Source organism: Pinus tabuliformis, chromosome 8 (assembly GCF_031772625.1).
Source record: "Pinus tabuliformis cultivar Carrire ecotype Pingquan chromosome 8, CPIR1, whole genome shotgun sequence".
Lineage (NCBI taxonomy): Eukaryota > Viridiplantae > Streptophyta > Pinopsida > Pinales > Pinaceae > Pinus > Pinus tabuliformis.
Window position 1 is genome coordinate 921,111,142 of NC_142294.1, and position 23,862 is coordinate 921,135,003.

At 41.3% G+C, this 23,862-nt stretch overlaps 1 protein-coding gene across 4 annotated transcripts in view; it reads left to right on the plus strand.

Moving 5' to 3' along the window:
• Positions 1 to 569: 569 nt before the first annotated feature.
• The window catches only part of LOC149238532 (uncharacterized), a 42,497-nt gene continuing 19,204 nt past the window's right edge, over positions 570 to 23,862 (plus strand). For all 4 annotated transcript variants that reach the window (XM_089373077.1, XM_089373078.1, XM_089373079.1 and 1 more), the window contains exon 1: positions 570 to 1,759. In XM_089373077.1, coding sequence (XP_089229203.1) covers positions 781 to 1,737 — 957 coding nt within the window. In that variant the 5' untranslated portion in view covers positions 570 to 780 and the 3' untranslated portion in view covers positions 1,738 to 1,759. The remainder of the gene's footprint in view (positions 1,760 to 23,862) is intronic.

Sequence of the window (23,862 nt, forward strand, 5' to 3'; positions counted from 1 at the left end):
TTTTTTATTTTTGTTTTTAGCTAGGTATAAACTTTCCTTATATATATAAACTTAAGCTACAAGTTCATATTCTTCTTCACACATAACATCAACTAAATAAACTAAAAACTACATGCATATGAATCATATATACAAATAATCAATAACATACCACAAAATAACTCTTATTTATAAATACAAATTAATTTATTATTTTTATTTAAAAAAATCACACTACTTAAAACATTTTAACAATCCATAAAATAACAAACTTTATACTAATGAAATATTTTTGAGTCTTCGAACGTTAACTTATTTATTTACAACAATCGAAAAAACATACTAACTCTTAACTAATTAAAAGTGATGGTTGATCTTGCTCCATAACCCCAAATTATTTTTTAATATAAATAATATCCTAAAAAAATCCAATATCCCTTCTAATTATCTTTAATAAAATAATATTTTTTCAAATAACATTTAATTTATTTAATGTCATAATGTACCATAATTACAATTTTACTTCTTCAAAAAAAGCGATACATTTAGTTTATACCATTTAAACTAATATGGCGTACGGGGCCGGCACATTTCCGAAGTGTTAGCACAACGGGCTTTGAAATGTAACGTAGGGAAGTAGGGTTTTAACATTTTCCTGGGAGGGTTTAAAGTAAAGCAGCAGCGGCGCAAACATTTTCTTTCGTCCATTTTCATTTCTACAGAACAGAGAGACAAGAGTCGAGTCCCAGCAAGTAATTCATCGTCATCGGCCTCCTCCTCTAGCAGAGGCGGTCAGTGAAAATGTCGATGTCGAAGAGTTCGAAGATGCTGCAATACATAAACTACAGAATGCGGGTGACGATCCAGGACGGACGTCACCTGATTGGAAAATTCATGGCATTCGATCGCCACATGAATTTGGTGTTGGGGGATTGTGAAGAGTTCAGAAGACTTCCTCCCAAGAAGGGAGCCGCAGCAGACAAGAAAGAAGAGCGAGAGGAGAGGCGAACCCTTGGCCTCGTCCTCCTCCGCGGGGAAGAAGTGGTTACTATGACAGTCGAAGGCCCGCCCCCGCCTGATGAATCGCGAGTCAAGACTGCCGCAGCAGCTCAGGCAGGCCCTGGCTTAGGTAGAGCGGCGGGCCGAGGAATTCCCACGGCGCCCCTTGTTCAAGCGCAGGCGGGCTTAGCTGGTCCCGTCAGAGGAGTTGGAGGCCCTTCACCAGGCATGATGCAACCCCAGATCTCGAGGCCTCCCGTTCCGCAGGTCTCGGCGCCCCCCATGACTTATTCTGCTCAAATGCCAATGCGTCCTCCTGGACCTCCACCGCCATTCTCGTCGCAGGGAGGTCCTCCGGGCCATCCCGGGATGATGCGTCCTCCTCCACCGGGCGCTCCTCAGCAGTATGCTCCAGGTGGTGGTCCTCCGAGGCCGGGCGGCCCTCCGCCTCAGATGCCGCCCGGGATGCCTCCGCCCCCACAATTTGGGCAAAGAGGCCCCCTTATGGGGCCTCCCCAGATGATGAGAGGCCCTCCTCCCATGGGAGCTGGTCCCCCCAGACCAGGGCCGGGCATGCCCCCGCCTCCTGGTGCAGGTCCTCTCCCTCCCAGACCTGGAATGCCTCCTCCACCTGGCGGTGGTGCCCCTCCTATGTACGGTGCTCCTCCTCATATGCAGGCGAGACCCGGTATGCCGCCTCCGCCACCTGGTCAGCAGCAGCAACAGCAGCAACAACAGCCACCTCCTGGACAGCAGTAGCAGCAGTCGTAATTTGAATCAAGTATTTTGTTAATTGCCCTGCATATTTTTGGTATAAGAGAACGTCTTTTTATGGTGTGCACAATGACTGGTCATTTCTTTTAAAATTCTATTGTGAGTTCATCTGGATACATCTCAATATCTGTTTGAAATAACAGTCTGTTGAAGATTAAGAACTCTATTTGTGCTTTTATCTTCTGCATTTCATGTTTCTGTGCCCTAGATAGTTAGGGTTAGTGTTATTTCTTTTATTCAAGTTGAAGCCGTATGAATTATTGTTGCAGAAGGGGTGGGGCCATGTATAGCAGATGGTCTTTTCGATTTTGTAGCTTCTATGATCACTATGCAACATTTAGAAAACAATTTTCTCACAGCGTTATTAGACTCCGTTATAAAATTCTAAATCTATATTCTCTAAAAGGCCACGGCAGTTCTCAGCTGCGGTTTCCAGCAGAATTGAAAAACTAAGTTTACCATTCCAAGTCATGAGGCTTTGAGTAATTTTCATTCACATGAAAAAATGAGTTAGCACGTTATTAGACTACGTGATAAAATCCCAAATTCATATTCTCTAAAAAGCCACAGCAGTTTTAAGCTGTGCTTTCCAGCAGGATTGAAAAACTAATTTCACCATTTCATCGCAAACATTGAACTTGATAATCCTCCTCCAACTTGTATTAAATGAAGATGATTTCTTGGCAGAAATTAATAGGCAGAGATGTTGTAGAATTTGTAGTTAGTTGACCTACTACACTTTGCCTTTACTTTGATTAAGCTGGTAGTACTGATCATTATTATTTTTAAATAAATCAAGGACCTTTTGCAGGAGTCATTTTTATTTGTATAGAACATTCACAAAAGCATTCCATTCTAGCCTTAAAGAGTTTATTGTATTTGCTATTAGGTGTATTCCTTGTTAATCATCATATTCCATGCTGAAATTGTTAATTTTAGGCAACAATGGTATGCTCTATGCTTTAGAGCAATTTTACTTCAATTTCTTTATTAGCCCAATATCAATATTCAGATTAGCAATCACATCAACATGATAGTAAAATGCAGATAGAACATAAACATAAACAGTAGAAGACAAGTCAAGACAAGAGGACACAAGATGTGGCACCAACGAGGAAAAACCCCAATGTGGGGAATCCCTTGATCAATTCTTCTTATAGTCTTCAATAGTTCAGGAGAGAGTGAAATAGTACAATTTACAAATCTGATAATTTATAACAGCAGCAAAAGAGCCCTAAACAGAAAAGTCAACGCTGGTCAACATGACAGATTTGACCCTTAACAAATTGGTCAACTTCAATCAACTTTGGCCTCCAAACAGCAAGATGAATCAGCCTTCAAAACAACCCAAAAACAAGCTAGTCAAATGTGGTCAAACAACCAACCCTGTGGTCAGCCCTAGCTGCAGTCAACGCTGGTCAAAGTCAACGACTGGCCTCGATTTTTGTGCCCAGAAATACAGCCTGCCCAAAAAGAAATACCTCACCCGAAAACGCAGTTAAATAGGGCAACATTGTTGGTCAACGCATGGTCAAATTGTCCAGAAATTCGGTCTCTTGAAATTGCATTCTCTTGAAATTTTGGACGTGTGGAGAGAGAGACCCAGAAATCTGTACCAAGACAAGAGGACACAAGATGTGGCACTAGCCAGGGACAAACCCCAATGTGGGGAAACCCTTGTTCAATTCTTCTTATAATCTTCAATAGTTCAGCAGAGAGAGATAGAGTACAATTTACAAATCTGATAATTTGTAACAACAACAAAAGAGTCCATCAGTGGTACTATGGTCCCTATTTTCATTTCCCTACTCATTGGCCAGATGAGAGGTACTTCCCATGGTATGTTGTATTTTTTAGAGCAATTTTACTTCAATTTCTTTATTAGCCCAATATCAATATTCAGATTAGCAATCACATCAACATGATAGTATAATGTAGATAGAACATAAACATAAACATTAGAAGACAAGACAAGACAAGAGGACACAAGATGTGGCACCAGCCAAGGACAAACCCCAATGTGGGGAAACCCTTGATCAATTCTTCTTATAGTCTTCAATAGTTCAACAGAGAGAGAGATAGTACAATTTACAAATCTGATAATTTATAACAACAACAAAAGAGCCCTAACCAGAAAAGTCAACGCTGGTCAACAGGGCATATTTGACCCTCAACAAATTGGTCAACTTCAATCAACTTTAGCCTCCAAACAACAAGATGAATCAGCCCTCAAAACAACCTAAAAACAAGCCAGGATGAATAGACGTGACTGTTGGTCTTCTAAGCCTACATAAGTTTGCTGACCGACAATTTGACCATAATCAAAATAAATTCATAACTTTATTTGTACATGTCAGAATTGGATGATCTTTAGATCAATCCTACACCTCTTGGAGAGAGTAATCCAAGAAAAATATCAGCTGTCATAAATAAGATGACCCATGTGGAGTTTGGCTCTAGTTGCCAATTTTAACACTCCCTCTCAACTAGGGACAAGTCCATCTGCTAATCCATCTGCCAATCTGTACTATCTCTGCCATCAATGCACTGCTTTGCATTGCTCTGCTCTGTTGAACTATTGAGAAGAAGAAGTGATCGAGAATGTATCATACCATTCTCTACTGACCCGAGGACAGTCCCAATCAAGAGAGTGTGTCATACCACTCTTACTGACCCGAAGTTAGTTCCAATCAAAAGAGTGTCTCATACCACTGTTACTGACCCAAAGTCAGTTCCAATTGATCCCAGATCAATATTAGTCATCATAGCATAGGGAGTACGGTAGTACACGATGCGTCTATCAGTAGTACTATGGTCTCTATCCTCATTTCCCTACTCATTGGCCAGATGAGAGGTACTTCCCATGAGTCCCAGACTGCATGGGTAAGATGTCTCAGTAGGAGAGGGATGAACCACTCATCCTGCCTACATGTCGTCAAGAGGTATTGCAGGGGAAGGCTGAACCAATCACCTTGTACACAACAAACCACTAGGGGAAGGCTGAACCACTCACCCTATGGTTGTTCATCGCTCCAAGAAGTACCCCAAGCCCACCGGAGCTCCCAGAGCTCAATGTCCATCTCATACAGGACCCTCATAAGAGGATCTCTTCACGACCAATGTCCATCTCATACAGGACCCTCATAAGAGGATCTCTTCACGACTCCAAGTCGTTCTCAGAAGGCCAAGAATTTGACCTTTCCCAGGGGTTTCGTTAGAATATCGATGATCTGCTCATCAGTCCCAATGTGATGGAGCCTTATTGCTCCTCATTGTACCATGTTCCTGATAAAGTGGTACTTGATATCTATATGCTTGGAGCGATCATGAAACACAGGATTCTCTGATAATCAGATCCCACTCTGGTTGTTGTAGAGGATCACGGTGGTGTCCAGCACATGTCCAAACAACTCACTGAAGAGCTTCTTCAACCAGACAACTTCAAAGGGGGCCATACTAGCAATTATGTATTTGGCCTCAGCGGTGCTCAAGACAACCGATTTCTGCTTCCTGCTCATCCAGGATATCAAAGCAGAACCCAAAGAAAAACAACATCCAGAAGTGCTCCTGCGATCCACTACACTGCCAGCCCAATCAACATCAGAATAACCGTGAAGCCTCACATTTCCGATAGTGTATCTCAGTCCATGAGTGATTGAGCCCCAAAGATATCTCAAAGTATTCTTGGCAGCAATCCAATGTATATGATGAGGGTCAACCATGTATTGGCTCAATGTGTCAACTGCAAAATATATGTCTGGATGGGAGTTCACCAAGAACATCAGTGCTCCTATGAGTTGACGATACTCAGAAGTATTTCCCAATTTAGGTCTAGCAGCACTATCACTTAACTTCTTAAAGTTAAGTTCCATCGAGGTAGTCACAGGCTTGCAGTCCATCATCCCAAATCTTTCCAATATTTTCACAACATATCTTCCTTGAGATAGGAAAATTTCACTTGGCTTTTGCCAGACCTCCAACCCTAGGAATTAGTGCATCGGTCCCAGGTCCTTCATCTCAAATTTAGGAGCCAAACTCCCTCTTACATTTGTGAATGAGAGGGTCTGCACCTGTTAGAAAGAGGTCGTCCACATAAAGTACCAAAATGAGAGGTTTATCATCTTCAACCTTAAAGTAAAGGTTTGGATCGGCTTCACTTCTAGTGAATCTTAGCTTCATCAGATAGCTATTGATCCTCTCATACCAAGCCCGAGGTGCTTGCTTCAATCCTTAGAGAGCTTTCTTTAACCTGCATACCTGAGATTCCCGATCATGAACCTCAAACCCCTCGGGTTGTTCCACATAGACTTCCTCTTTGATTGAACCATGCAAGAAAGCGGTCTTGACATCCATTTGATGTAGGTTCCATCCTTGCGAGGCAGCAAGGGCTATGATCGAGCGGATGGCGGTGTATCGGGCAACAGGTACTAATATCTCATCGTAATCTACACCTTCCTTTTGAGAGAAGCCTCGAGCAACAAAGTGAGCCTTGAACTTTTCTGCACTTCCATCAACTCCATGCTTGATTTTGTAGAGCCACTTAGACGTGACAATGGATTTGTCCAGGGGTCTAGTGACCATATCCCAGATATCATTCTTCATAATTGACTTGTATTCTTCATTCATAGCATCCTTCCATACTTGATGCTTCACGACTTCTTTGAATGATGAAGGCTCATTTTGAATGATAGTGTTCATGGCGATCAAATATCCTTGATACCTGTTCAGGTTCTTGCTTTCATAGAAAGTCCCCCTTGGTGCAATGTGTCTCTCGGCATCCTCAAGAGTCTCCCTAAGCCATGAGGGTCTCCTTTTGGAGGAGGAGGGCTCATGAGGAGGAGGACCAATAGGATCCATAGGTTCATCAACATCAGACATCATTTCATCTTCTTTTGCACCCTAATTTCCTAAGCTTCTTTGTCTTTCCTTGGGATAAGAAGGTTGTTGATCTTCCTGAGGGTCATATCTCCGTTGAAGGTGACATCATGACTTATTTCAACTTCCTTTTGACCAGCCACATAAATTCTACCTTAGAATTTTCACTATAGCCCACAAAGATTCCTTTCTTCCCAGATGCACCCAATTTGATTCTTTTCTCTTTCGACACATGAAAATATACGAGACTTCCAAAAATTCTAAAATGAGAGACATCGAGTTTCTTACTGGTGAACATTTCTTCGGGAGTCTTGGAGTTCAATGCTTGATGAGGGCATCGATTTTGAACATACACGACAGTATTTGCAGCTTCAGCCCATAGAAACTTCGGAAGCCCTTGATCATGAAGCACGACACGAACAACTTCTACAATAGAGCGATTCTTCCTTTCAGCCACACCATTCTGCTCGGGAGTGTATGGTGTTGTAGTCTCCCTCTTAATGCCAAATTCTATGCAATAATCTTGGAATTCATTGGTTTCATACTCGGTCCCATTATTAGTGCTCAATATCTTGATTTGCTTCTCGGATTGGTTTTCGATCAATGCTTTGAAGTGTCGGAACCAGGCGAACACTTCATCCTTCTTCTTCAAGAAGTAGATCTAGGTCTTACGAGAATAACATCTGTAAAGGTGAGATAATATAAATATCCTCCCAAAGGGTTTACGGGCATCATACCAGATATGTCGGAGTGGATCAATTGCAATATATCTGTGGTCTTGCTATTACTCGAGGGGAATGGTCCCCTTGTAAGTTTTCCTTCGGCACATCCCGGTATACCTTCGTGCTCTACTTTGAACTCGGGCATACTTGTCACCATCTGTCTCTGTTAATTTTAGGTATATGTTCTATGCTTAGAGCAATTTATTTCAATTCTCACAGTTGGCTCAATATCTCTTCCAGATTAGCAATCACATCAACATTAAAGTAAATTGCAGATAGAACATAAACATAAATCGCAGAAGACAGGCCAAGACAAGAGGACACAAGATGTGGCGCTAGCTAGGGACAAACCCTAATGTGGTGAAACCCTTGATCAATTCTTCTTATATTTCTTCAATAGTTCAGCAGAGAGAGAGATAGTGCATTTACAACAGAAGTCAACACTTAGACTTTCTAGATAAGAGAATAGATCATCTCTACATGAGATCAATTGAAGACATGTTGCTTCCATTGATTCTCCAAGGTGACTCCTTGACCTATCATTGTGCTGCATCTCGTCATCATGCTGCACCTCACCGTGCTGCACCATGTTGCACCCATCATCACATTGCTGGACCTCATGACTATGCTGTACACATCATCACATTGCTGGACCTCATGACTATGCTGTACACATCATCACATTGCTGGACCTCATGACCATGCTGTACACATCATACTACTGCACCTTATGCTGCCATTGTTGTCCCACTGTTAGTGACATTGCCATTCCATGTTTGCCATACTGTTGTCCCATTTGCTTGCTCCATCAAGCTTCATTGATGTCCCAAGTATCATTGCTACACTTTGCTGCACAATGTACTAGCTGTCCCATTTAGACATGCTGTACCTCGTTGCTCCATGTACTAGTTGTACCATCTAGACATGCTGTACCTTGTTGCTCCATGTACTAGCTGTCCCATCTAGACATGCTGTACCTTGCTGCTCCATGTACTAGCTGTCCCATCTAGACATGCTGTACCTTGCTGCTCCATGTACTAGCTGTCCCATCTAGACATGCTGTACCTTGCTGCTACATGTACTGTTTCATGTACTTGCTGTCCATGTATTGCATCATATACAACTATATTGCGGTCCCACTATAACACCTACAACACACATAGATTTCCATGCTGTCACCTACAACACACATAGGGTCCTTCTTACGTGGCTATGTCTCCTTTTCTAGCTGCATATAGGTCTCCTCAATTGCTATGAATCTGGCCTCTCTTTATTGCAGAATTAGGCCTCCTCTAATTGCGGATTTAGGCCTCCTTTAACTGTGGATTCAGGCCTCCTTTAAGTGCGGATTTTGGCCTTCTTTAACTGCGGCCAGACCTCTACCTTAGCAATTGCTAGAGCTCTTCTCCATTTGTGGCTGAGTCTCCTTTCCACCTGCAGCTAGGGCTTTTATCATGACTGTGGCTAAGGCTTTTATCATGACTGCGGCTAGGGCTAGTTTGTGGCTCCATTTAGATTTGTGGCTAGGGCTAGGTCTCTTCTTTAGGACGACAGCGTCGGTCTCTTCTAGACCAGCGTTGAGGGTAGTTTAGAACTTCTCCTTGCTGCGTTATAGTAGTCTCCTCCATGACTGCGTTAAGGCTGATTAGGGATTCTTCATTGGGGCAGTGTAGAGCCTAGGGCACTCCCTCTAGATAGCATAGAACCTTTCTCCATTAGGGCAGCGTTATCCCTTAGGATCTCTCCTCCTACTAAAACCCAAAGACAAGTAGAGAGGAAGAGATCCCAAGTGAGTGTGTCTAAATGACTTTCAAGGCACCTCTATTTATACTAAAACGTGGAGTCATGTGGGGTTTATTTGGTTGCTGGTCGACCTTTACGAATTGTCCCAAAACACAAATCATATCCATGAATACTTATCGGAATTAGATGATCTTTAGATCAATCCTACACCTCTTGATGAGAGGGATCCAAGAAAAATATCAGCTGCCATTAATAAGATGACCCACATGGAGTTTGGCCCTAGTTGCCAATTTAACACTCCCTCTCAATTAGGGAGAACTCCATCCGCTGATCCATATGTCCCATTGTATTATCTCTGCCATCAGTGCCCTGCACTGCTCTGCTTTGTGTTGCTTTGCTGAACCATGAAGAAGAAGAATTGGTCAAGAATGTCTCATACCATTCTCTAATGAGCCGAAGTCAGTGATATTGATCCCATATCAATATCGCAAGAGAGTGTCTCAAACCACTCATATTGATACCAGATCAATGGAGGTCATCCTAGCATAGGAAGTACGACAGATACAATAATGCGTCCATCGATAGTACTGCTATGGCCCCTAACCCCATTTCCCTGCTCATTGATCAGATGAGAGGTACTTCTCGTGAGTCCTAGACTGCATGAGTAGGATGCCTTGACAAGAGAACTAATCATCCTGTCCCTAAGTCGCCACGGGGTATCAAAGGGGAAGGTTGAACCTGTCATCCTGTACATAGCGCACCACCAGGGGAGGGTGAGTCGCATTGTGGTCGTATGTTGCTCCAGTAAGTACCCCAAGCCCCCTAGAGCTCCCAGAGCTCAATGCATGTAAAATGCAGGACCCTTATAAGAAGGTCTCTCAATAGCTCCAAGTCGTTTGGGGAAGTCACAGATTTTACCTTTCCCCGGGGCTTTGACAAAATGTTTGCGACCTATACATCAGTCTCAATGCGATGGAGCCTCCACGCTCATCGACTTACCATATCCTAGATAAGGCAGTATCTGATGCCTATCTGCTGGAGCAATCATCGAATACAGGATTCCTCAATAATCGAATCCCCCCTCTAGTTGTCACAGAGAATCACAGTGGTATTCATCATGTGTACAAACAACTCACTTAAGAGATTCTGCAACCATGCAGCTTCACACGAGATCATACTCGTAGCTATGTATTCGGTCTCAGCCGTGCTTATAGCAACTGACTTCTGCTTCCTTATCATCCATGATATCGAAGCAGAATCCGAAGAGAACCAGCACTGAGAAGTGCTCTAGTGATCCTCCACACTGCTTGCCCAGTCAATGTTCGAATAAACATGGAGTTTCATATTTCTGGCAGTGTATCTCAATCCATTTGAGATTGTGCCCCAAAGATATCTCAGAAGATTCTTGGCACCAATCCAGTGAGGCTCAACCAAATATGAGCTCACCATGCTAACTGCAAGACATATGTCCAGATAGAAGTTCACCAAGAACATCAACGCTAATGAGTTTATGAAACTCAGAGGCATTTCCCAGATCTGGTCCGACATCACTACCATATGTGACGACCCTACAAAAAATGTGCTCATCACTCAAACAAAATCTTGACTTGACATGCTACATTTTTTCTATCTTATTTTAATGCTTAGAGGGTGATATTAATGATGAAGATCCCAATATAGGTAATGATTTTGATGATATGTAGGTATTTTTGTAGCATGTTTTTTTTGGATGCTAGGGGACACGTAGAACCTGTTTGTTGATGTATTTTTGCTTCATAGATGGATTACACGCAATGCTATTTTGGTTGTGCGCCCTTACATGCTATATAAATGAGAACGTTTGCTTATTTGTGTATCAATGGTTTGGATTCATATGGATGTACATGAATATATATATGTTTTTCTTTAAAATTTAAATATTTTAGGTGTTTTTGTTCAATCATTTTTTTGGTGTAGTTTTTTTTTACCAATTCTAGTTTGGTTCCGACTGGTTCTCGGTTCAGAGAGTTTTTTGGTTCGATCATCAGTTATGTTCCAAAAACTTTTGTATCTACTAGAGTCTATTTTGCTTTAACACTAATTAGACTGATGAATTTAAATTTTAAATCAATTTACATTCTAGAATGATGAATGATAAATTTACTTTTTAAATCAATGTAGATTCTAGAACGATGAATGATGAATATGGATCAATGTATTCCATTATTGAATCTTGTGGTGTATGGATGAATGATGAGTATGAATGAAGTATGTACCAATATGAACAATGCATATGGATCAGTGTATTACATATTATGTATGGATCAATATATTTATGCTTTCATTCTCTCTCTATATATATATATAAATTATATACCCCGACGACTACCCGTCCCCCCTAAATTTCACTAAAATTTGAGGTACTCCCACATGTCCCGCTTGTGTGTCTCCCCGCACATGCGTTCCCCTTCCCGAAGTCTTGGTGGAACATTGTCTAGAAGTAAATTGATGCTTGATTTTTCCCCCTTACTATTTTAGACATAACTTTCTCATATAGACTATGTTTTGCAAGTGTAATATCTCATTGAAAAGCTCTCTCTGAGCTCTTTCATTTAAGTTGTAGACATTATATGTACCAATGGTAAACACAATTGTCATTGGATTTTGCTACCCAAAAACGTCATTTAGGGCTTAAAAAGTGCTTTGCAAATTAATGACTTCAAAAATTGACAAAAATCCTAAGAAATAACTGTTTTTTTTTTTTGCTACTGTAGCTCCTTGAATTTCTCCAAAATGCTTTGTAACTTTGTTTTGTAACAATTTACAGGTATATTAATTTTCTTTGTGCACTTCTACCCCTCTAAATGGCAAGTGCTATAATGTGTATATATACCTCTTAGTTCTCATTGGACATGAATTGAGTTTGCATGTTTGTTCTTGAACACTTGGCATCCATGCAACCTATTTTCTTTGTCATTTGGTCCCCACTTGGGGCCCATGGTTCAAGTGGCATTGCTGGGAGAACCCCACTTCATTTGCTATCTTTCCATGTGGCATCCTCTATTTTCTGCAACAACATGTAGGGTCCATTAACCATTTCTTCCTAGAGCATGCAACTTGCACACCGCAACTCTAATGGTTGATCCAAAAGTAGATCCATAATTCACATTCCATATTGGGTGGCAACATGCTTGATGGTTTATATTAACTAACATTCTCAATGGACCGAACGACCACGGTCTGTTGAAAATATGTAGTTGCGGTTGGTATTTGAATCCTACAAGTCAAAGGAAAAATAATTATTATTCTTGTTGTTCAAGTCAACCCTAGTTTGATAGGTCGACCCCAGCTCATGAAGGGGACCCTTGGTCAAAACCCACTTGATTGGACATGCATATATTGACATTTGATGCTCCTCATTTAGATATCACATCAATAATTCAGATCTATTTAAGGACTCTTTTGTTCACATGTGCGATGGAGGAGAGAGACAGAAGTTTGACCAACTTTGAATCTATTTGACCAATGTTGACTTGGAATTTTTTGGGTTGCTTTGACCAAATCTTTGACTGGTTGATTGGATCGAATCTGAAGAAATTTTGGGTCGAAATACATGCATTGACCGAATACTTTTGACCAGCGTTGACCGCAAGTCAATTGAGGCAGATCGATCGAAGGTGTAAGTTCGAAAAGTCAACCTCTTTGATCAGACAGTAGCAGAGGCCGAAATTTGCTGTGTTGACTAGATTTGACTTGATGATTTGAAGTTTAATTCTCTCTCTCCTTTGACTAGATTTGACTTGGAAAAGTGGTATGGTTATTTAGACTATGTTTGATTGGAAATTTTGATGTATAAATTGATTTAATTGGACAATTTCTCCTAAGAAAAGGTTGCTAGGTTTTCCCCCTAGTTTGGGTTTTTCCCAAGGTAAATTTTGTGTGTCTTGTACATCTTTATTTTACTGTGATCTCTACTTCCCTATTGTATTTATGGTTGAAATTTTCTGAAGTGCAATTGCTTAATGATATGAAATGTGCTAATAAGATAAATTGCATCATTGGAAGTAATTATTTTGCAAAAAATTGTGCTTGTCTTAATTGCACTTAAAAAATCAACATGGTATTAGAACTTTGGTGAAGGAAAGGACATTGAGATCACTCTTAAGAGACCTACTTTTGCAATCTGATAGTTCCTACTCTAAGACATATAATAAGTTGGAAGGTGCTAGAAACTTTAGGGTTTGGAAGAGAAGGATTGATCTTATTCTTGCAGAGAATGATGTCTTGGATTATGTGAAGGGGAATGTGACTGAACCTTCAGACAATCAAGGAAAGGCAAGATTTAAGAAGAATGAGATTACAACCGTCAAGATCAATTGTTGAGTCCATCATGGATCACTTGATCCCATATGTTTCAGATTTGGAAACTCCAAAGGCTACATATGATGCTCTAGTAGGATTGTTCTCCATCAATAAAATTGGTTAGAAAATGAGTTTCAAGCGTCAACTTCGTAATGTTCGAATGACAAAGGATGATACTCTGGCTTTTTCTTCATAAGGATCTCCCAATTGAGAGATCAACTTAAAGCTAGTGGTGAATCGATTTCTGATACAAAGCTTGTAGCTACAACACTCAATGGTTTGCCTTTTTCATGGCATCCATTTGTAGCCAACGTTTGTGGAAGAAAGTATGTTCCAAGTTTTGATGAATTATGGACCTCTTGCACTCGAGAGGAATCTAGACTTGTCTCAAGAGAGGATTCAAAGACCTCAAGATGGTGGTCAAGCATTTGCAGCTCAATCTAGGAATGGCAATGTTAAAATTGGCAATTAGGGCCAAACTCCATGTGGGTCATCTTATTTATGGGAGCTGATATTTTTCTTGGATTCTTCTCTCTGAGAGGTGTAGGATTGATCTAAAGATCATCTGATTCTGACATGTATTTATGGAGATATGAATTTATTTATATTATTTGACAATTTGTCAAGGTTGGCCAGCAACCAAATAATCCCCAACTCAACCTCAACGTTGCATTTAAATAGAGGCGGCCTCAAGTCATTTGACACACTCATCTCACATTATCCCTCTCTCCACATGTTTTGGGTTTGTCTTCTCTCAAGGAAGACGTTGTGGAAAGAGTCATCAAAGAGAGTCCTAACTGCAGTCAAAGAAGGATGCCCTAGTCGCAGTTGAAGGGAGGCCCTAGCAGCTGTCTTAAAAAGAGTTCTGGGCACAGTTAAAGGAGCCCTTATATGGAGCATCAAATGGAGGCTTAGTTGTAGCAAAGGAGGCCTGATGCATAACTCAAAGAGAGACCTAGCTGCAATCATCTAGCCGCAGTCAAAAGAGAGCTCCAATATGCAGCAAGAGGGAGCCCTAATCTGCTGTAAAAAGGGAAGGCTTAATGCGCTGTCCAAAGAGGCTCTTATCCGCAGCTAGAAGGAGATCCAAGTATCTTGCTAGGAGTGCCGGGCTAGAAAAGGGAAGCTGCAAGTCTGTTGTGGCTAAGTTAAGTTAATGTTCAACATTGTTTTGGACAACGGATTGCACAAAAGACATTGCGGATGGTCTTAGCCCTTTTAGTAGGTTGTTGGGTGAGTTTAGGGGTTGGTTCTAGCCTTATATTCCAGCATATAACAATAGCTAGGAAGGGAGATAATACCGCAATCTATTGTGCTCGATCAAGAGGTTGTTTTTAAGCCTAGGAGAAGGATAAAGGGCAGCGTATAGTTGGAGGGACTATGTGAAGGAAAGCCGCAGTCAATAGTTGGGCTATTGGGTGTGTTTAGGGTGCTGTAGCAGGCAAAGTTTGTGCCCTAACAAGTGATCGAAAAGACACTAGTCCTTGAAGCATGTAAGAGGTGCCAAATTTGCAGCTTTGACATAACCAGTGATGCAGCGAGGGAAGGAGGGTTATGGAAGGAAAGCCGCAGTACTTTGGGTGATTGGTTGAGTTGTTCTAGGGCTATCATCTGCTATATAGAAATCTTCAGTCCTTGGTGTCCGAATTGCAACCTCATTGTGTCATCTTCATGTTGTAGATATTTGATGTCAGATCTCCTATTTGGCAAGTCAATATTTACTTTAAATCTTTGTACTATCTCTATCTCTCTGCTGAACTATTGAAGACTAAAGAAGATTTGATTAAGGGTTTCCCCACATGGGGGTTTGTCCCTGACTGGTGCCACATCTTGTGTCCTCTTGTCTTGGCTTGTCTTCTATTGTTTATGTTTATGTTCTATTTGCATTTTACTATCATGTTGATGTGATTGCTAATCTGGATATTGATATTGAGCTAATAAGAAAATTGAAGTAAATTGCTCTAAGCATAGAACATAGCAAAAATTAGCATGGTATCAGAGTTGAGGTGAAGACAAAGCCCAAGCAAGAGTGAAAGAGCAATCACCATAGACAGTTGGAAAGGACGAAAGGCTCCATGGGTTCCTCATCCTCTTCCCGGCTGAAGACAAGCTCCGTGAAAAGTCTGACTATCATGGATGGAAGATGTCTCTTGATCCGACATTGGAAGAACAAGAAGTGTTGGATTATGTTAAAGGGGAAATCCATGAGCCTCCTTCAAATTCAATGGCTGGTACGAAGTCCAAGTACAATAAGGTTGAAGTCAAAGCGAAGAAGATTATTAGAGATTTCATTGACAAGCGTCTAGTGGCCTACATTTTTGATCTAAACACCTCCAAGGAGATCTATGACATATTGGTAAGCATGTTCAAGATTAGTGATGGAAATCAAATTTTGTTCCTCAAAAATAAGTTGAAGGATATTAAGAAGGGCAAGGACAAGGATATTCAGTCCTACTTTTAGGATCATTGAGATCAAGATTGATCTTATGTCGATCGGAGAGGTCATTCTTGATGGGGAACTTACTATTAGTACCCTTGGAGGACTCCCACCCGAGTGGTATATATTTAGAACCACTATTCTCAATAATGATCGAATTCTAGGGTTTGAAGAATTGATGTCGAGATGCACTCAAGAAGAAACAAGAATGGTGGAGCAAGAGCTGCCTACTAATAGAAGTAACCCCACTTCTTTCTCCGCTCATTCCAAGAGGAGAAATAATGCAGGGTCTAAAGGTCATTTCAATGGAAACCCTGGATCAAAGGGTGGAAGGAAGGGCATGTGCTTTGTTTGCAATAAGTTTGGCCACTATGCAAGGGAGTGTCCAAATAGAAGGAACACATGACATGATGATGATCACAATCATTCCAGGGGCAACTTCAACAACAATGATCGAAGGAATGACAGGTACAATGGCAAAGGAATGTAGGACATCAAGGAAATGATCGACCCTCCAAGAAAGCAAGGAACTCCATGTATGACGAATCAAATGTTGTTAACAATAAGCAAAAGGAGTATTATCTTATATCGACCCTCTCCACTACCTCTCCTCTGGACACTTTGGGAAATTGGCTTATTGATAGTGGTGCTTCAAGGCACTTCACCGGATACAAGGAAGCTCTCTCTAATCTGATTGAGAAGGAAACAAACTTGGAGATTATTCTTGGAGATAAAGGTTACGAGGTGGCATTCATTGATGGAACGGTACGTGTTTGGAAAAGAAATTTTAAAGATGCTTTTACTCTTGGCTTCAGGGTTGGCACTTCGTATCAAGTTGTAGGAAGTCCATTGGGGACCATGTCTTGTGGCACATCTCTTCAATCTGAACTATGGCACCAGAGGTTTGCCCATCTTCATTGTAAGACCCTTCCCCGATATGAGACAGACGGTGACAGGGATGCTTGAGTTTAAAGAAGAACATGAAGGTATATGTCCAGGATGTACCAAGCGAAAACTTACAAGTAATAGCAAGACCACAGATGTGGAACAACCCGAGGGGTTTGAGGTTCATGACCAAGAATCTCATATTTGCAGGTTGAAGAAAGCTCTCTATGGTTTGAAGCAAACACCCTGGGCTTGGTGTTAGAGGATTGACAACTATCTGATGAAGCTGAGATTCACTAAGAGTGAAGCCGATCCAAACCTTTGCTTTAAGGTTGTGGATGATGAACCTCTCATATTGGTACTTTATATGGATGACCTCTTTCTGACAATTCCAGACCCTCTCATTCACAAATGTAAGAGGGATTTGGATTCTGAATTTGAAATGAAGGACCCAAGACTGATGCACTACTTCCTAGGGTTGGAGGTTTGGCACGAGCCAGGAGAAATTTTCCTATCTCAAGGAAAATATGTTGTGAAGATATCAGAAAGATTTGGGATGGTGGACTGCAAGCCTGTGACTACCTCGATAGAGTTTAACTTTAAGAAGTTATGCGGTAGTGCTACCGGACCTGAATTGGGAAATGCCTCTGAGTATCGACTCATAGGAGCATTCATGTTCTTGGTGAACTCTTGTTCAGATATATGTTTTGCAGTTAACACATTGAGCCAATATATGGTTGAGCCTCATAACTCACGTTGGATTGGTGCCAAGAATCTTCTGAGATATCTTCGGGGCACAATCACTCATGGAGATACACTGTCGGAGATGTGAGGTTGCATGGTTATTCTGATGCTGATTGGGCAGGCAATATGGTGGATCGCAAAAGCACTTCTGAGTGCTATTTCTCTTTGAGTTCTGCTTTGATATCCTGGATGAGCAGGAAGCATAAGTCGGTTGCTTTGAGCACCGTTGAGGCCGGATACATAGCTGCGAGTATGGCCTTGTGTGTTGGAGAAGCTCTTCAGTGAGCTGTTTGAACATGTGTTGGATACCACCATGATCCTTTGTGACAACCAAAGTGGGATCCGATTATCAGAGAATCCAGTATTTGATAATCGCTCCTAGCTCATAGACATCAAGTACCACTTTATCCGGGATATGGTACAATGAGGAGCAACAAGGCTCCATCACATTGGCACTGATGAGTAGGTCGTCAATATTCTGACGAAGCCCTTGTGGAAGGTCAAATTCTTGACTTTCCGAGAACGACCATGAGTCATGGAGAGACCCTCTCTTGAGGGTCTTGTATGATGTGGATATTGAGCTCTGGGAGCTTCGAGGGCCTTGGGAGTACTTCTTGGAGTGATGAGCAACCATAGGGTGAGAGGTTCAACCTTCCCCTAGTGGTTTGCTATGTAGGGAAGATGAGTGGTTCATCCTTCTCCTGTTGAGACACAATCATAGGGTGAGTGGTCTAGCCTTCCCCTAGTGATTTATTGTGTACAGGGTGAGTGGGTCAGCCTTCCCCTGTGATACCCCATGGCGACATATAGGCAGGATGAGTGGTTCATCCTTCTCCTGCTGAGACATCCTACCCATGGAGTCTGGGACTCATGGGAAGTACCTCTCATCTGGCCAATGAGTAGGGAAATGAGTATAGGGACCATAGTACTACCGATGGATGCATTGTGTACTACCGTACTCCCTATGCTAGGATGATATTGATATGGGATCAATTGGAACTGATTTTGGGTCAGTAAGAGTGGTATGAGACACTCTCTTTATTTGGAACTGATTTCGGATCAGTAAGAGTGGTACGAGACTCTCTTTATATGGAACTGATTTTGGATCAGTAAGAGTGGTATGAAACACTCTCTTTCATCTGGGACTGACTTTGGGTCAGTAGAGAATGGTATGATGCATTCTCGATCACTTCTTCTTCATAGTTCAATAGAGCAGAGCAGTGCATTGATGACAAAGATAGTAATGATTGACAGATGGATTAGCAGATGGAGTTCTCCCTAGTTGAGAGTGAGTGTTAAAATTGGCAACTAGGGCCAAACTCCATGTGGGTCATTTTATTTATGGCAACTGATGTTTTTCTTGGATTCCTCTCTCCGAGAGGTGTAGGATTGATCTAAAGATCATCCGATTCCAACATGTATTTTTGGAGATATGAATTTATTTATATTATTTGACAATTTGTCAAGGTAGGCCAACAACCAAATAACCCCCAGCTCGACCTCAACGTTGCATTTAAATAGAGGAGGCCTCAAGTCATTTGACACACTCATCTCACATGATCTCTCTCTCCACATGTTTTGGGTTTGTCTTCTCTCAAGGAAGACGTTGTGGAAAGAGTCATCAAAGAGAGTCCTAGCTGCAATTCAAATGTGCCCTAGCTGCAGTCAAAGAAGGATGCCGTAGCCGCAGTTGAAGGGAGGCCCTAGCAACTGTCTTCAGAAGAGTTCTGGCCGCAGTTAAAGGAGCCCTTATCCACAACATCAAATGGAGGCTTAGCCGCAGCAAACGAGGCCTAATAGACAACTCAAAGAGAGACCTAGCTGCAGTCAAAGATGCCCTAGCCGCAGTCAAAAGAGAGCTCCAATAAACATCAAGAGGGAGCCCTTATATGCTATAAAAAGGGAAGCCTTAATCCGCTATCCAAAGAGGCTCTTATCCGCAGCTAGAAGGAGATATGAGTATCTTGATAGGAGTGCCGAGTTAGAAAAGGGAAGCTGTAACTCTGTTGTGGCTAAGTTAACGTAATGTTCAACACTGTTTTGGACAACGGATTGCACAAAATACATTGTGGATGGTTTGAGCCCTTTTAGTTGGCTGTTGGGCGAGTTTAGTGGTTGGTTCTAGCCTTATATTCTAGCGTATAACAACATCTAGGAAGGGAGACAATACTGCAGTGTATTATGCCTGATCAAGAGTCTGCTTTGAAGCCTAGGAGAAGGATAAAGGACAATGTATAGTTGGAGGGATTGTGTGAAGGAAAGTTGCAGCCAATAGGTGGGCTGTTGGGTGTGTTGAGGGTGCTGTAACAGACAAAGTTTGTGCCCTAACCAGTGACCAGGTTTGCCAAGAAAAGATACCAGTCCTTGAAGCATGTAAGAGGTGCAAGATTTGCAGCTTTGACATAACTAGCGATGCAGCGAAGGAAGGAGGCTTTTATGGAAGGAAAGACGCAGTACTCTCGGTGCTGATCTGCTACTGCAAAACCCTTGTTGCAAAATCACTGCGCTAGATCTGTGTTGCAAATTATCTGATTTTCTCATTGGAAACCCTCTTCGACAATCCTATTGCCTGTTGCTACTGTTCCCGAGGCAAATCGAATTTTTTCTTCAACCTGGATTGGAAATCGAATTTCTCCCTTCCTGCAATTTGCGCTTCCTGGCTAGCTTGCACAGATTTGGAACTTGTGCTTCAAATTTCCCTATGAATTTGCACTAATCTTGCTTCCTTTCACCTAGAGCCCCTTTGATATGATCTTATGCTCTGATACCATGTGAAAATTCTTTGAATGCAATTCTTGGAAATTTATTTTCTAACCATTAGCATTGTTTTGTCTTCATAATTTATATTCGACAAAGAACGATAAATTCACAATTGCATTCTTCACAATCAAAACACTGCGAAAAATATAAAATACAAAACTAAGCAATAGATGCACACAAAAAATCGACATTGCTGTTTTTAGACAAATGTCCCTGGAAAAACACTAAAGGGAAAATAAGTGCAGCTGATGTGGGTTTTATTAATTCTTCAGCGAATTCAACAGTACAATAATCCACTTGCCAATTTGGGAAAGATCTGACAATATGCTATTGGCAAAATTAAATAGAAGACACCCTTGTCTTCCTCTACAACTGATATGTCCCTCTCTGGCAAACTTGCACTTTCCTACTTCTCGCTCTGAAGTCAAGAAATCCGCATTGCCTACGTAGATAAATTCGTACAACCTTGGAATTGCCTCCAGGTGAGACATCTAGCCTCCCTATGCCTTTGAAACCCACACGCTCTACCTCCGGGACATTGATTTGACAACTGGCAACTGAAATGAGCTCTTCCGACAACTCACACTGGGTAAACTATCTAACTCTCACTGCTGTATTCGACTTCCTTTGTAGATAATTCAACCTCCTTCTTTCTTGTCTCGTAGACACTGGAAATAAAGAGGAAATTTTCCTCTAGAATCTTTGCTTCCAAATCTTTGTCGGACCCTCGCTACGATACTTTCCCTAGCTTCAACTGCGCCCTTGCTGAATACATGCAACTGGGTAGTTGCACTGCTCAACTCACAACTCATACCTTCTCCATGCCCTTCAACTTGCTCTTATAATTTCTAATTAGAGTCTCAATGACCACAATTACATCTGAACCGATGGCTAAGATCAACTTGACTTCATCAATAGAAGTCTCTAAAGCAAAATTGAACTTCCTCAATTAATTAACTTCAATTAACCACTTTTCCTAAGTTAGACTTGGGAATAATTAATTTATGGCTAATTAATTTAATTAAGGGATCTCCAAGTCTTTTCTCGTGAAACCTTTTTTGGGGTTCCTTCCATTAGTCCAAAGAGCTCTCACTAAGTCTTTCCATTAGTCCTAGAGTACCTAGCCATTAGTCCTAGGCATTGACATTCCCCTCCTTGCATCTCTCGCCCTTGTTGGGATACTATTGAAACTAGTCTCCTTCATTGAATGAAATTTTTATCCATATTACAAGGAATGATTATAAGATCAAATAAGTGATGGGACCAAATGAGTGGTCCTATTCGCCCTTCTTCATAAAATATATGGGATAAATGAATTGTTGGATTGGCGCTGTATTGGGACAAGATGTGAGACACATCAATGAGATCTTCCCGAAAAAACACTGCCACTCGGATTTGAACCGAGATGTTCTCGCACCGCTTCCTAAGAGTAGTGTGTCTACCAATTTCACCATTTCAGTTTTGACACTGATCCGATTGAAAGATTCCATCTGGAGCCACACGATCGCCTAACTCGTCTTTATGACCAAGTTTCTAAGGCTAGGAGCATGAGAAGCAAAGGCAATGCCAATAGATAGATCCATTTATTCTTCTATGAAAAGAAAATGAATAATAAAAAGCTCAATTTGCTTATAACTATAATAAGAGATTCATTAGAACACTCATTCATACTATATAAGTAAAATAGTAGAAGAAAATGGATCCTGACCAAAATTTCTCTGATTTTGGAAAGTGGAGAATTGGCTATATTGATTGTTAGTGAAGGGTCGAGGATTATAAATTGTTAATAGGAAGGGGGTGAAAAGCAATTGGAGATCTCGCGTTCCTTAGTCTTTTAGACATCATTTGAGACTATAACACTTGTCTGCTGCTCCCAAACCCAAACACCTAACTTGAAGATCCCCTTCCATTCTTGAGGAAAAGCGGTGCCAATTATCCATTTGGGAGTTCGGTTGGAGTGCAGGTGAAGCATCAAAAGGAGGGCACTTGGTCCAATGTACAAGATATTTTAGCAAGAGAGGCGAGAAGAGATTGATATCACCATTGCCTTCTTTTTCTATCTCAACTTCATATCATTTAATGTTGCATGATCACCTTCATTTATTGAGATGTGATGAGCTCTAACTCAAGGGGCTTCATCGGGTATGTGCCTCCTGGTTCAAAGAGGCTTAGAACTACATTGTTGAGTAAGGAAAAGAAAAAGGTGGATAAAATGCTTTAGCCTATTAACTCAGCATGGTCAACATCTTGGATTAGTATTGTTTTTGATGGATGGACAGATACAACATGCCATGCATATATGGGTGAGTTGTTCATTAAAGTTATTGAAGATGTAGGTGTTGATTCTTGTGTACAAATCATTATAGACAATGCACTTCTTTGCAAGGCTGCTTGCGTGATTGTGGAAGATAAATATCCACAAGTATTTTGGATATCTTGCATTGTCCATTCCTTGAATTTAGCACTTAAATCTATTGCTTTTGATGTGCCTTGAATTGGAACTCTTATTGAGGATGCATGACATATCCGTAACTTTGTAAAAAATCATAGCAATGCCCTCACAATCTACAAAGAGTGCACACATCTATCATTGTTGAAGATTGCAAATAAATGGTTTACCTCCGCATTCATCACGTTGAAGAGGTTGAGGGAGGTCAAGATTGCTCTTGGGGCCATGGTTATTTTAGAGTTTTGGTATTTTTGGAGAAAGATAGATCAAGCAACCTCAAAAAGTGTCAAGGACACAATATTAGATGATGCTTCGTGGGAGGGTAGATTTTACTATTAAGATCATGGACCCTATCATTGCGTTGTTACGACCTGCGGATACATCCAACCCATCCTAGGAGAGGTTTACGAGGGATGGGATTCCATGATTGAGCCCGTGAGGACCATTATTTTTCAGAGTGAGTGCCTTGAGTATGAGACAACAACGGAGGCCTTATTCACCACCATACTAGATATTTTTGTTAGTTGGTGGGACAAGAATTGCACGCCTTTGCACTGCTTGGCTCACTCATTGAATCCAAAATATTACATGCATGAGTGGTTGAATGGTGGGCCTTCACGCAAATTCCCTTCTCACATGGATGGTGAGATTTCACAGGGGAGGAAGGATGCATTAAGATTGATATTTTAGCATAGAGCATCCCTTGATGAGGTTGAGGATGCCTTTGTACAGTTTTCCATTGGCACTGGGAAATTTGCAAGCTATGATGTTATTAGAGATAGGGGGCTAAGAAACCCTATTCTTGGTGGACAACATGCCCTCTTCTACAACATTTAGCCATGAGGATCCTCCCGTAGGTTACATCATCCTCTTGTTGCGAGAGGAATCAAAGTACATATGGGAATCTGTATAGTTTGAAGAAGAGTAGGATTGAGTAGTCCAAGGCAGAGACAATGGTGTATATGCACACCAACCTTCGTCTTATTTGTAGACAAAGGGAGGAGTGGTTGAAGGGAAAGACAAAGATGCGGGATGTGTTTCCTGATGATATGGGTGTGGAGAACAATGTTGACTTGGCATTGGCCAACTTGGATCTTAATGACCTAGTGTTAGAGCCTATCACCTTTGATGTTGGTGATACTCTTGAGGGGTCA